The following is a 14662-nucleotide window of genomic DNA, read 5'->3' as shown; positions in this document are numbered from 1 at the left end:
CGCCAGGACCTATAGGTAGCTTCGCACCTGGTCCCATCCAGTGCTGTAGTTGTAAATTCATTTGGCAGTGATTAAAATGTCGCTTGCTCCACACACTTACACCTTGAACCCTTCTGAAAGGGAAATGCAATAAGCACCCTACTCAGTCTATACACCACCATCTAAGAATAATCAGCATGGCCAAACCGGCTTAAGGGCTGGCCGCTGACCAGGGGGCTGCTTGAAACTGTGTCAGTCTGCGTATTTATGGCGGTAAATATAGACAGACCCCTCTTCTCACCTCTGAGAAAGAGCTAAGATTAGCATCACCCTCTGACCAGCATGTATCACTGTCTGAATTTAGCCTGCTCCCCCTCTCATGCCAGCCCGGTCTCACTCCGTCTGTCCTCTGCCCTGCCTCTAACTATAACCAGCCCTGTATAGATATCCATATCCATACCCTCTCCAGTTTCAATCCACAGTTTTCCTCATAGGGTATGACCAATAGCACTGTGTGGGCTCCAGGAGGGGTCATGTGTATCAGTGCCACCACTGATGATTGTTTTGATCTATTAATCAGATGACTCCTTGAGGAAAACATGTCAGAAAGTGGAGGAAAATGATTAACATAATTTATTTTTAAAAAGTTTTAAATGAGTTATGTCAGAAAAAACAAAGTAGCAGCCTTGATTATTGGACATGTTTTGTTAAATCCTGTGTTATTATAAAGGTAACCAGGTTAAAAAGCCATAAATTGCAATCAGAGAAGGAGATTTATAGTGACAACACACCATTTGTCAACGCTTTACTAATAGAAACCTTGTGGTGGTGAGGCTGTGTGTGGCATTTCTTGTCCTTATGAATGACACAGAGCATATCTTTCAGCTGATGTGATGAGAATGTTCCTCCTTTTGCCTCTGATTAGTTTTTTTTTCTTTTGAAAAGACTGTGAACCCTCCAAAAAATGCAGCTTACTTCTAAAACATAAGGTATCATGTATATAATGTTATATCACTTGAATGCTTCAATGCCTCTTCTACTATGTGGAAAGGTAGCAAGATAATATACTTATTACTGATAGAGCCATACTGTAGTATAGTGGTGATTACTCGCACAGCACATTCAGAATATTGCTGGTTTGACTTATGTTTGACTTTGTGCACCAAGATTGCATGTTCTTCCTGTGCATGCATGGACTTTCTCTGGTTTCCTCCTGCAGTCCAAACAGAAAAAAAAAAAAAAAACAAGACAAATGTAAAGTTGAGGCTTGTTGCTTCTTCTAAACTTTGAAATCCGGCCTTCAAACGTAAAATACTACTCTGTGTGGGACAAATCATCCCAGATTGGGGGTAGAGCTTCTCCAGACTGGCCTGGTGAGCAGACTGGATGCAGCAGTGAGAGGACGGCCAGCCTGCTGAGCACATCTTGAACACATTAGCCCGGGCTCCCCTGCAGAGCTGCGGGCGGCCGCTGGGGGGCGCGCGTCTCCCGGACGCCGGGGGAAGCCCCGCCCCGCTGCCTCCGTCCCTCCCTCCGGCCGCTGCTGACTCGGAGCTCGGTGAAGACGCCCTTAGCAACAACACACAGCCGCGTCGAATAAGATAGTCGCAGCGCTCCGGAGAAGGATTTAACACTCGTGCAGCTTTTACCGCGCGGACTTCCAGCGAGGCTGCTGCTCGAAGGGGATCCCCCGGCTGGTTCTGCACCCGGAACATGGGGCTTGAATACAGCTAGCCTTATCCGGCTAGCCATCTGCCCCGAAGGCGAGCGAGGCAGCCCCCCAACAGCCGTCCCGAAGGAGGACAAATCCCGGGGGCTCGACGAGAGCGGTAGCATCGCTAACTGCGGAGCCAGCTAACCAGGAATAAGCACGGGAATGGTGCTCTGGACCGACTCACTGTACCGACAGAGAGAGGCGAGGGGCACCCGGCTCAGACCACCCAGCGGTAATATCGGGACTATTTTTAAGAGAGGGAGCGGCTCCGCTCTCCGGAGGACCAGCGGTCTGTGGCAGGACGAGCTAGCGGGCTAGCTAGCCGAGAGAGACGACCCCCACCGCCTGTTCAGGTTTTTCAAACTGCAGCCGGAGCAGCGAGGCAGCCTCACAACACTGTGATTTTAATACGAAAAGAGCAAAAAAAGAAGAAGAAAATACTGTCAAAGCCAAAAAGCAGTGAGCTAGTCGGAAACAGCTTGAGTTTTAGTCCGAACGAAACGCTTGGACTGAGCTCATAAACAAAACACTGCCGCGGAAAAAAAACTTTGTTGCTTTTAGCTTCGTGTGCTAGTTTGAACTTTCGTTTTTAGTTTTTGTCACTTTGGGATTCCTCTTCACTTCGGATGCTGGCATCACTTATAAATTGCAATCATGATGATAATAAGCAGGAAACCAGAGGGCCCAATAGCAACAGGTAACCACAACAAAGAAACTTTTTTTTTTTTTAATCTCATGTGTTTTCATCTCTGTTGTCAAATGTGATCAAAACAAAGACGTGAACTGAAAACCAAAAGTATTATGCCGTGTTACAGACAGTGCTCCACAGTGTGGTTTTGGTTTGTTTCCTGGAGTGTGGACGTGAGCTGTGCGCATGTAGCTTCCGACACACAGGAGGCAGGTTAGACGAGTGTTTTCTTTCGATTTGAGGCCACATCATGTGCTGGAGTCCCGGTGCTTTCTACGGCCCGTCTTGTCAAACTTTAACCAGCCGTGATCTCTTTGTAAGCAGAGTTGTTTGACTACTGTCGTAGAATTTGATTATCACGGTTGTCATTGTGCACGTGCACGAGTTTCAGCTCCAGTCCGATTGAACTGTCACCTTTTTTTTTAACGAGCATGTATTCCAGGAAGAAAAAGAGGAAGATACGCACTCTGTGGTTTTCATTGGGTGTGCTATCCTCGAGGAGACACCAGGAAGAGGAGGACAGAATACAGTGACTTTGCTCCAACCTGGTCCCACTCACGTTTTATGATACGTGATCTGCTGTGCGCTTGTTTGTTTGAACCTTGTTCTCTGCTCTTTGCTGTGTGAAGAGGAGTGGGGGTTTCACAGAGAGAGGGCCAGCTGGACATGAAGTCTGGATGTTTGGTTACACTGAGGTTTGAGCTCTGTTTAATGTTTTTACCCTGAGAAAGTTTGCTTGGACAACAGAGTCAAACTCGGTACAGAAAGTGCGGAGCCCCCACTGACTGATGAGGAGTCTGCAGAGGCCTAATGGGGTCTGTTCTTGTGCCTAATGTTGTGTGTTTGGAGCCCTAATGCCGCTGTTTGCTGTGCTCTGCAGGTTTAATGCGTCTGTATCCAAGCAGCAGGTCTAATCTGTCCCGGAGCTGGTCTGTTTAGGAGCTAGCATTGGGGACACGGGCTCTGACGCACCTGCACATGGTTACAACACTCTCAGGGACTAGTCCCAGACAATGCCAGACACACCACATGGTTTTGTTAATGAGCTAAGCAACACAATAGCTTTTTAAATTACGCACACTAACAAGCTTCTCATTCGAGTTTCAGACCACTGTAGATTATTCCTTCAGCCTTTTTCCTTTTGTTTTTTTTTTCCTTGCGGGGTAGAGGACAGGTGGGGTAAACAGCCAGCTGATGGTGGTGGTGGGGGGGCGGGGGGGGTTCTCATTTTAGTAACAGTCATTTGCCTACTGTTCCAAATGATCCTTTCATCCCTCTACTCATGTCCGTATCTCCTCACAGGAGGTGTTTGGCATGATGCCACAGAGGTGAGCGTGAAACACGGCACCACTGAATGACAGGCGCCCACATCCCTCTATATGAGATCTAGTTCTGTGCACACCTGGTGTGCGCACTACTTGACTTGGCCTGAATGGGCAGATGGACAGACGGAAAGATGCTGTCGTCACAGAGGCATCTGTTACCCCCATTAGGCCAATAATACCACTTGCAGCGCTAGCGATCTGGGACCCTAAGCCCTATCTAAGCTGGTCAGGTCGGAGTCCTGGCCTTGGATACAATGTATTCAAAACAATAGATGCAATTGTATCACTGCAAATAATGGCCTTTTCAAAGTAAATGTGCACTAGGTGTGTTGAGGCAGACAATAATCATCTGCACTGGTCAACACAGATCAGGATAATGAGGCATGCCTGCTGAGGTCGGCCTGAGGGATCGGTCTGACTGTGCCATTTGTGTTCTCAGGGTAGTTATTGGAATTGGTAGTTTGATTGATGAGATAATCAATGAGACTCTGCCTGTTTTAAGCAAACTAGTGATTGTGTGTCTCTGTGGGGTAGATTAAATTCTGTCCTGTGGACGTTGCCTTCAGATGTCATCTGCAGCTTTTCTCCCCGAGTTTTTCTGTGCTGTAGAATTAATGGAGCAGTGTTCTTCCACTGACTTATTGTCCCTTTTTTTCCTATTTCGCCCCCTCAGCACGCCACGGCGATGGTCTCTACGACTCGTACATGAGGACAGACCACATTCTTAAAGAAGACACTGACACAAACAGTCCATCCGGGCTGCCCCCGATGCCCAAACACACGGTAAGCAAACGCGCAAGCCAGCACGCACGCACACACATGCGCACAGAGCTAGATTAAGCTCCATTTCCTGTGCTGAAGCATGCACTGTGTCCAGACATCCTGTTCCTCAGGAGAGATATTCCCCGCTCACTCCTCATCCTATTCATCACGTTTTTGGCCTTCCTTCTTTCCTCGGCCTTTCCTGCGCTGGGTGGGTTATAGGTCTCTGACGTGGGAAGTTCAGCCACATTTTAGCCCCTTCAGTGAAGATGGCGTGTTCGCGTGAGCAGCAGTGATCAATGTACCGGGGATGAACAAGATAGCCTGTTTCATGGAGGAGCTTTCCTGAAGGAAAGAGACCATTTTGTGTTTACAGTGTGCTCACGCCTTTCTCATGTGCAGAACAGCGAACAGTAAACTGCTGTGTTAGAACACAACTTCTCTCATCTTTTATGAAGGATGACTAAATTTCTAATCTGGCTGATTTATTGCATGCAATCATGGATTTGTTTTTCAAGGAAGGGCTGAATTGCTTTCCCCACAATTCAGTTCGCACGTGATCAATAAAATATAGGCAAAGTTTAACCTACTTGTCTGAATTATAGTTTTACAGCCTCGGGTACTTTTTGAAGTATTGGTTTGCTAAACAATAAAGCAGATTAGACTTGTTGGCACAACCTCAGCTGCTATTGACAGTCGCAGCTATCAAGAGTACACAGTTGTAATGCTGAGGTGGTGAACAAAGTACATTAGCAATCAGACACGTGCTTGTTTCAAAATAAGGTCATCAAATCCTGAAGTCCCATTTCCTTGTTTGAGCTCTGTCCCTCCTTGTTTGAGCTCTGTCCCTGTTTTTTTTTAAATTGAATTGACATTTGTTGTGTTCTTCCAATTTCTGACACAATTATACATCCCAGCCATTATGGAAACACTCCTAGCTTTAATTTATTTCTGTATGTATCACTAAATAATATGATTTGCAGTAATCAGACCCTATTATGATATCTATAAACCATCACTATGAGATTCCCTTTCAACAAAAGAGTGTTAGTTATCAAATAATCTAAAGTCAAAGATCTCCATTTCTTGCCTGCCTCTCTGAGAGGCCCTTCGGCAGAAAATGCACACACACACAGACAATGATACACCATCCTCCTACAGGAGTCAAAAGAAAAGAGGCTGGTTTGATACATTGTAAAGATTTATTGGGCTTGAAAATGTGACCCACAAACAAAATCACCAATCAACATTCTCCCCCTCCTCCCTTTCTTGGATCACGTATAATCCTCCGCTAGTGGGCTCGCACCGAGGTTAGGCCTAGTTTTCTATTCTAGTCCTGTCCTTCTTCCTTTGTATTTTCTGTCACGCTCACAGAGGTACTGTCCTCTGCTGAATGTGACTGACAGCGGCTCGCCCCAGTTCAGCATGTTCAGTACCCTGTGATGCCTCATGCTCCATTAAAAGCGATAAACTAGTGTCATCCCCGCTCGCTGGAGGAAGAGAGGAGCAACTTTTCAGAGAAATCGCACCGGAAAAATGTAGTTCAGCTTCAGCGTATAGAACGGAGCGACAAAGGGAGGAAGGGCGTTTGAAGCCGGAGCAGATATTGGTTTTGCTCTGACGGTGACCCAGCTTTTCGCAGTGTCTGTTTCGGCTGTGACGACACCGTCTGCGTGGCCGCTCCATGTGTTAAGTTGTGCAACCCCATTTGTGCCTGAGAAGAAGGAGCTAGGCATGCTTAGGTGTTTCTCTGACAGCAGAGAGATTAGCTCTTCTCCATCTGTTGCGCCGTCCAGATTTGCACTCAGACGACACTCCACCCGCTGTTACACTTTTGTGAGCGCAGATTCACACTCTCGGCTTCCTACCTCTTGTCTTTTTAAATATTTCATTAAAACACAACCGCCTTCGCCCCGCCAGTTTGCAGCACTTCGCCGTTTGTTCGGCACATGCAGAAAGCTTTGATTTTTGTGTCGGCGTTTGTGGTGGGTGGGTGAGGCGGGGGGGACTCGATCAATGACATTCACTGTGGTTGCAGCACAGCTTCGGGACAACAGCTGCATGGGACCCTGGGTCAGCAGCAGCGCTGTTGTAATAAGTGAAGACTATATGGTTACATGCATGGAAACCAATCCTGCATTCCTGCTCTATTTTAAGACGCAAACCTACAACACAAACACGCTTCCAGCTGAGTGCTCCCTCAGTGGAAGATGTCAGCACCCACTTTAAAATTGTGTGTTTCCCCAGTTGTGTTGTCTTCATGAGTCGACTTGGTTTCAGCCATCGATCCCAGAATACGGCTTGAAGTAGCTGGCGTGCGGTGAAAAGACAACATGAGAACCGACTGGTCTCTGCACTCTTGAACCACTGGAAAAAAGAAGTGTTGGTTCAAAAGAAAGCCGGCCAGAGAGAGAATTAATGCCTCCTCAGCGCCAGTCTGTATTTGAAGGCCGTGCCGAGTTAATGTCAGCGTGTCTTAGCAGCCACGCCGCTTCTATAGTTTAAGAGTATAATCTAACTTTCATGACCGTCATTTCCCTTGTGCTCCATCATCTTGCGGAGGGCTGTTTCTGCTGGTGAGAGAGGAGCAGAGTGAGGAGGAATGAATTCCTGGGGTTGATGAAATGAAACTGTTTACTGGCGAGACTGAAGACCTTTCCTTAAACTCTCGTAACCTCACAGGTCCTTCCAAGCAAAGATGGATCTGCCTGTTTTTAAGAGTCTGAGATCAGAGATCTCCTGGAGGAATCGTAAACATACACAGCTCCTCACTGTTGCTCGGTTTAAGCTTGTTGTTTTTTTTAGCCCTTGTAGTAATCTGCAACAGCAGTGTGACAGTGGGCAGCCTCCGTTAGCAGCCTAAAGCTGATCAAAGTATTTGAATAATTTCAAGAAGGTAGCTGCTCGACAGGTTAACGGCTTTTTTTTGAAGGCGTCCTTAAACATCGCAGCTAACTGCGAGCAGCTAGCGGTGAAGCACGGGAAGAGCCATGGGATGTTTTGCATGTATTTGAGTTGGGGGTGGGTCTGTCATTCCGTAGCATTTACTGCCTGACTGGATGTAGAGCCAGTTGTGCTGGTTCACCAACTGCAAGCCACATCTCTGATAACTCTGATCTGTCTGTGGCTGTGAAGTTTGTCTTTGGAATTAAAGTTTGAGCCAAGCGGAGCTCGACCTAGACTGCTCAGTCAGCTGCATCCATGTGGGGTTAATCAAGACTTACCCTTTTAAAAAAAAAAAACCTTTGAGACATTTCATGTTATTTTTCTTTCTTCTGTGTTATCTGTGGACTACTGGGCACTCAAAACCTGTCTTCATTTAAATGCAATTGCGTAGTGCGACTGCAAACCTCTCATCTCCACAATCTGATTTTCTCCACTAGGTTGTCAGTAACAAGACTGTCATGAGGGATCAGGTGACTGTGCGAGGCGGCCAGCTGAAGGTCAAGTATCTTTATGAAGACTCGACCAACAACCGCAAGATTAATGCCATAACCACAGCGACCACTCAGAACAGTGGGACCACCAGCCAGACCCCCAGTAAGCCCACCTCAGTCTCCAGCGGATCCAAGGAGCACAGCGTTGACAGGTGAGAAGCCCCGCACATTAGTCAGTGTGCTAAAGACTCAAACACGTGAATGAAATTCGACAGTCGCTGATCTCTGCTTTTTCCGTCCCGCTCTTTTGACACAGCACTGACTCCACGAAGGGCTCCAGCGACTCGTCGGGCACGCTCGGAGCCGAGAACGTTGGCAACTCCGCCAAGGTCTGCGGCCCGCTCACGCCCGACCAGGCCCTGAGGCTGTACCGGCCTCAGCTCACCGGCCTGGAGCAGACGGAGATCCACTCATATCCAGACATCTACTTTGTTGGACCCAAAGCCAAGAAGAGGCCTGCCGTCGCCGGGGGCAACAACAACTGCGGCTACGACGACGAGCAGGGCGGCTACATCCACGTCCCTCACGACCACCTAGCTTACCGCTACGAGTTCCTCAAGGTCAGACATGTTAGCTGTGATGTTTGTAGTGTTTGTTGAGTATCTATAAACCCACACTGACACGCTTCTCTCGCTCTCTGCAGATCATCGGTAAGGGGAGCTTCGGCCAGGTGGCGAAGGTGTACGACCACAAGCTCCAGCAGCACCTGGCCCTGAAGATGGTGCGGAACGAGAAGCGGTTCCACCGACAGGCCCAGGAGGAAATCCGCATCCTGGAGCACCTGCGCAAGCACGACCGCAACGGCACCATGAACGTGGTGCACATGCTGGAGAACTTCACCTTCCGCAACCACATCTGCATGACCTTCGAGCTGCTGAGCATGAACCTGTACGAGCTCATCAAGCGCAACAAGTTCCAGGGCTTCAGCCTGCCGCTGGTCAGGAAGTTCGCACACTCCATCCTGCAGTGCCTGGAGGCGCTGAGCCGGCACCGGATCATCCACTGCGACCTGAAGCCGGAGAACATCCTCCTGAAGCAGCAGGGCCGCAGCGGCATCAAGGTAACGCTCCAGTCGCGGTCTGGGAAGCGGCTCGCCTCCGTGCACGCCTTGATGTTCACGTCTTGAAACGCCCGTCTCTTCCAGGTCATCGACTTCGGCTCCAGCTGTTTCGAGCACCAGCGGGTGTACACCTACATCCAGTCCCGTTTCTACCGAGCGCCCGAGGTGATCCTGGGCTCCCGGTACGGCCTCCCCATCGACATGTGGAGCTTCGGCTGCATCCTGGCCGAGCTGCTGACCGGCTACCCTCTGTTCCCCGGCGAGGACGAGGGCGACCAGCTGGCCTGCGTCATGGAGCTGCTCGGCATGCCCCCGCAGAAGGTCCTGGAGCAGGCCAAGAGGGCAAAGAACTTCATCAACTCCAAGGGCCACCCCCGCTACTGCGGCGCCAACACCCTGCCCACCGGCGCCACCGTGCTGACGGGCTCCCGCTCCCGCCGCGGCAAGATGAGAGGCCCCCCCGGAAGCAAGGAGTGGAGCGCCGCGCTAAAGGGCTGCGAGGACCCCACCTTTACTGACTTCATAAAGAAGTGTTTGGACTGGGACCCCTCCTCCCGCCTCACGCCGGGCCAGGCCCTCAGACACCCCTGGTTGTACCGCAGGCTCCCCAAGCCCCTCCCCGGGGCCGAGAAGAGCCAGGGCCCCCCTGTGAAACGACTCCCCGAGCACCACAGCACCTCCTTCCCCTCCATCCTGGCCAAGGGGGGGCCGAGCCTAGGCACCACAGCTGCCAACAACAAACTGAGGAGCAACATGATGGGGGATTCAGGGGAAGCCATACCTCTGCGCACAGTCCTCCCCAAACTGGTCTCATAGGGAGAGAGAGGAAGAGATATCGCTGCTCTCCTCTCTCTCTCTCCACTTCCTCCTTTATGCACTCCTCAGGAGGAGTCCCGATAAAGCAGGAAGTGTTTTTAAAACTCGTTTGGTTGTTCTTATATTTGTTTTCTACTGCGAGGTGTCGACACCTCCAGTTGTTGGTTTTTAATATTAGATGAATGGAGAGAGGGAGAGAGAGAGAGATGATCCTGATTTTAAAAACAATTTTCTACAGAGGATTTCCTTGAGCGGCTGTGGAATTTGCGTACGCAGCCAGTTGATGAGGTTTGATTTTAGTTGATGCTTTTTTCAGAACTTTTTCCTGGTGTGAGTGGACAGCTTGGAGATGATGTTTTTAAACCTGAGTGTGTGTGTGTTTGTGTGTTGATCTCACGCAAGCGTTTTTAAGTACGACACACTCAAGCACACCTGCACTGTCACTTGCCTCGCTTCGCACTCGGAGCACTCGAAGGTCGTCACCCTATTCTGAGCAAACGTTTCTACGGCTGACACTTGAAAAGGGCTACAGAGATTTTTGACTCATCAGGTTAAAGGTAGCAAAGAACATCTGTGCGCTCACCCAGGATCGTTTATTAGTCGTATTTGAGACCTGCAAACACTGACACAGTTGTCCTATACAAACAGCCTAAATGCCTTGATACAGGTTCAGCAGGATTCGGCTTTAGGGAATTCAGCAATAAGTTTTCTCTTCTTCTTCTTCATTTTTTTGTATCTTGCTCCCCCCTGCCTTTCCTGATCCCCGGTGCTTGCTTGTCAGCTCAATATGTGATGCTAATATGTGCGCGCTTTAGCTGTGCGGTGCTACTGCAGGAGACATCAAGAGGGCACAGGACAGCCTATTTACAGACCTCCTCCTCCCCCCTCCGAGTTTCACCATGTAAGTGAAAAATGGGGGGGGTGTTGGGGGGGGGGGGGGGGGGGGCTGTAGAGCCACTCAAACTCTGTCACAGAGGTGTCACCGTCGCTCTCAGTACTTCACCGACGGTTTGCGGGAGAGCGCCATGTGAGGCTAGCTCACGTAAACGAATATAAATATCTGTAGTGAGAGGGAGAGAAAAAGAGAGGAGAGCTGCGAGTCGTTGCACCGGTGCACCTGCGGAGCGATCGCCAGGAGAGTCGCAGTTGGAAAGTTGAAGTCTTGCGTGAATGCTCCCCCGCCTGCGTCCCTCTCTGGCTTCTGTTTGAAGCTGCCAGCGGTAATTCAAATGTCGCGAATATGAGAAAGATCACAGGAAAATTAATAGGAAGCTCAGAATGTCTAATATGAGCCAAGATCAGGTTGTTTTTTTTTTTTTTCTTTTCTTTTCTTTTCTTTGTTGATGCCTCTGGGATGGGTGCAGAAGAAGGGCCAGTGACAGGAGGACTTTTACGGTACTGAAGAAAAGTATCTCTCAGGGAGACATACTCTGTACATCCCTCAATCACACGTCTGCCCATGTTAAGAGTCATGTTGTCCCAACACGTGAATGAATGAACACGCATGCACTTGTGTTCGCCGTGAGCCGGAGATCGCGTTTATGAGTGTGTCTGCGAAAAAAAAGGGGGGGTGGTCTCTGCACGCTCCACCATCTGACCTACATTTCCTCCCCCTTCCTCCCACCATGCCTCTCTTCCTCCACCGTCTCATGTAGGACAGGGAACCTCTTCAACACTCGCATAATATCTTGTGAACTACGGTGCTGTCCAAAGCGAGCACACACACACACAGACACGCATACACACACAGACACAGACACGGAAACACGCTAGGTGCATGTTGTTATGGACCACACCACTCAAAGAGTTCTTTCTCTTGTCCCTCGTTTTCTAAATGGAACTGTCAGGGATTTCTACTCTGTCTCCGTTTTTTTTTTTTTTTTTTTTTTTTTTATAGAAGTGGTTTCTATTGCTTTTCACTCCAGAATATCAGCGGATGTTAAATGCAGATGTGGAAAAAGAGAAAGTTGTATACTGTCATGTTGTACTAGTGGTGTGAGTTTGTAGGAGGGTGTTTGGTGTTCAGCATGAAACCTGTTATCAAGACCGAGTGACAATGAGAAGAGAAACTGTACAGTAACCAAATGAACTTGTGATAGTTTCTTTTTCTAAAAAAAAATAAAAATTGTTATTAAGTGAAATCTGCTGCTCTGGGGTGATTTCATCAGGAAGATCAGACGGCTTTTAAAACCTCTGGTCTCCTGGGAGATTTTCAGAAACACAAAGGACAAAATGAAGTGCTGCTTTAAAGGATGGGTGTATCCGATGGTTACCAGTGTTGATTTTGTTATCGGACACCTGGGGCCTGTGTCGAGAAACAAAATGGCCTCGGGTTCTGTCAGGATAATGAATCACTATGAAGTGAATTGGATTTCAGGCAGTTATTAGGTTACAGTCTGGCTCAGCGGATGAGTCAGGGCCCTGCGATACTGACGCCGAGTGCTTATTACAGCCTTCGATTAAAGTCATAAAAACTGAAGCCCGGATAGAAGAGAGAACTTCACATGTGTCTGAGGATGATTCAGATACCCGGACCTCAGCAAGGCTTTTTTTTTTTTTTTTTTTTCACTGACGTAGCACTTCTTTACAGCGAGGGGACGTAGCTGGAGTAAATACGTCAGTTTGTGTCAGTCGAATCCAAATGCAGAACATGATGCAGACGATGAGAGCAGGTTGGTTTAGAGAGCCCATGACCTGTTTGTGACCGAAGATCATCCCAAAAATCACAATTTCAGCTGTGAAATGTTCTGATAAAACAGTTACATTACAGATGTTTTAGTCTTAGCACGGTGTCGTTAATGATACTTAAAACAGCAGTTTCATCTTTCTAATTGTTGTGATGACTCCTGCTGTAAATTATGCTCTTCTTTTGTATATTTCAATCTCATGTTGAACCAGAAAAGCGTCAGTGTCGTTAGCTCCCTGCCTGGGATCACATACCAGCGAGGGTTATCTGTTGTGCTGTTTGAAATAGTTATGAGGCTCGGAGCTGTTATGCTGATCGTCCACATTCAGAGAATATTTTTCATGGAGTCTTTCCTCTGCTGGAATATCAGACCGGCTTATATTTAGTAGCACTATCTCAACTAAGATCTTAGGTTCATGCAAGTTACACAAGTCACAAACGTTGGTCGAAGTTTTTAGAAAATCTGTTTTTTTTCTGCCAATCCTTCTGAGACAAATTGTATGATTGTTGCTGAATTCCTTTAAACAATATACATTTGAAAACAATAGAGAAGCAAAGTGTGTCTGGGTTAATCACGCTGCTGATCCTCATTCAAAGAATTTCTCTTATTAATCCGTATCGGTGTGGAGTCTTTTTAGAACCGTGAATGTGATTGGAAGGCCGTGGCCTGAGGCGGAATGCTTGTTCTTCTGTTTTTCCTTGAAATTTTCTTCAAAAATTTTCACAAACACTCAAAGATCTATGACTAAAGCTGAAAGCGACAGCGGCATCATGCGACTCCCACACGTGACCTTTTTGAAAATGACTGATGCCTTTAACGTATTTTCTCATCAGTCATAAACTATTTGGAAGAACAGTGGTTTTTTTTGTTTTTTTCTTTTTTAAATCCAAAACTACCTGTGAACGTAGAGTGGCACACACTCACACACACACACTCAACAAAATCCAAAGCTGGCTCTTTGGTAATTATTATGAAAGACCGATCATTGACGCCCATGAGTCACTGTTGTTTATGATAGCAGGCTGATGCCCCAAGGGAAGGAAAAGTCTCCACGTAAGAGGAGCCGGCGCAGAAACCGGTTGAGCAACATTGCCGGGCGCCGCGGCGTTGAGTGGCTGATGGAGCGTGCGTAAGAATTGAAACCAGGTGTTCGCTGCCAGCTGACTGGGACGGTATGAAGGAAGCTTCTTGGTTAAAATGACGTGTGTGTCATTATTTTTCACGGTCCTGGGGTGTGGTTCTGCAAGTCGCCGGGCCTTCACCAACAAGTTTCCTCGAACGTGAGGTCAAGATGAACCAAACGGTGGGAGTGGGGTGGAGATGTCGTGTTACCTGTGGCGGAGCTAATCCATGGAGATGTTTGTTTAACACAGACAGAACGTTCATATTCGAAATAAACCGAGGGGTTTGTTTACTTTCACAATAAAATTACCTGCGTCTCTAATTTCATTGCCAGTATCACACTCCAAATTATTTGATCTTTTCTTCTTCTTGTCTTTCTATAATTGTGAAAGCAGATTAGACCAATCCCATTACACCCCAACCCAGTCACCTTCTGACCATATGGCCAGGAGCTCGTTCATCTCTGCTCTGACACACTGATTTACATGTTTCTGACCACACACACTTCTCATGGCTCCACCCTCCTCTCCTCTCCTCTCCTCTCTAATAAATACGAGGAACTCCCACATTGATCCTAAGCCTCGGCGCCATATGGAGCTGCACGAGGATTTGGAGTCCTGAGAATGGACGAGGACACGGAGCGGTGACAGGTTTCTCGTTACCGCGCAGGTTGAGAAATCTTGGCCTGTCTGTTGCTACATGTCTGGTTCTGAGTGTAAACATGCGTCAGTGTGTCCTAATGTGTCTCTCCTTTTTATTCATTTTGTTGTTGTTGTTGTTGTTGTTTTAACTATTCATGAATATTTCTCGTTTGTCCAGACAGGATTCTTAAAATAAAATCACGAGCCCAGAGCAGGATTCAGTCCAGCAGAGTCACTCTGCACATAAACATTTTAAATTTGGAGTTTTTTTTATTTTGTTGGAAGCACAATCAAGCACAGGCTTTGAGACTTTAGGCTCTCTTAATCCTCTTGGATCCGTTGCGAGGTCTAAAACGTGCACTTCAAAAAACAAAGTCATTATCCTCACAGATTCTCTGAGGCAGCCTCATTTAACTCCCATCCTATATCCT

At 47.7% G+C, this 14662-nt stretch overlaps 1 protein-coding gene across 2 annotated transcripts; it reads left to right on the top strand.

Annotated features, from left to right (window-relative positions):
- Positions 1 to 1525: 1525 nt before the first annotated feature.
- dyrk3 (dual specificity tyrosine phosphorylation regulated kinase 3) lies at positions 1526 to 9992 on the top strand. 2 transcript variants are annotated; one of them, XM_030092010.1, is made up of 7 exons: positions 1526 to 2390; positions 4380 to 4489; positions 7852 to 8057; positions 8162 to 8465; positions 8549 to 8965; positions 9050 to 9773; positions 9815 to 9992. In XM_030092010.1, exons 1-7 carry the CDS (start codon positions 2348 to 2350, stop codon positions 9961 to 9963), a joined length of 1953 nt encoding a protein of 650 aa, XP_029947870.1. In that variant the 5' UTR covers positions 1526 to 2347; the 3' UTR covers positions 9964 to 9992. The 2 variants fall into 2 exon arrangements, with proteins under 2 accessions (XP_029947870.1, XP_029947871.1); XM_030092011.1 differs by having other exon boundaries at positions 9050 to 9916.
- The last annotated feature ends 4670 nt before the right edge of the window (positions 9993 to 14662 follow it).

Source organism: Salarias fasciatus, chromosome 5, assembly GCF_902148845.1.
Source record: "Salarias fasciatus chromosome 5, fSalaFa1.1, whole genome shotgun sequence".
NCBI classification, from domain to species: domain Eukaryota; kingdom Metazoa; phylum Chordata; class Actinopteri; order Blenniiformes; family Blenniidae; genus Salarias; species Salarias fasciatus.
The sequence above is the reverse complement of the archived record's forward strand: the minus strand, read 5'-3'. Positions and strand labels throughout refer to the sequence as shown.

Excerpts from the sequence above, each read along its gene's own strand:
- dyrk3 (XM_030092010.1), top strand. The coding sequence starts at position 2,348 with ATGATGATAATAAGCAGGAAACCAGAGGGCCCAATAGCAACAG. Across the intron at positions 4,490-7,851 it reads CCCCGATGCCCAAACACACG|GTTGTCAGTAACAAGACTGT; the intron begins GTAAGCAAACGC and ends TTTCTCCACTAG. Across the intron at positions 9,774-9,814 it reads CACAGTCCTCCCCAAACTGG|TCTCTCTCTCCACTTCCTCC; the intron begins TCTCATAGGGAG and ends GCTGCTCTCCTC.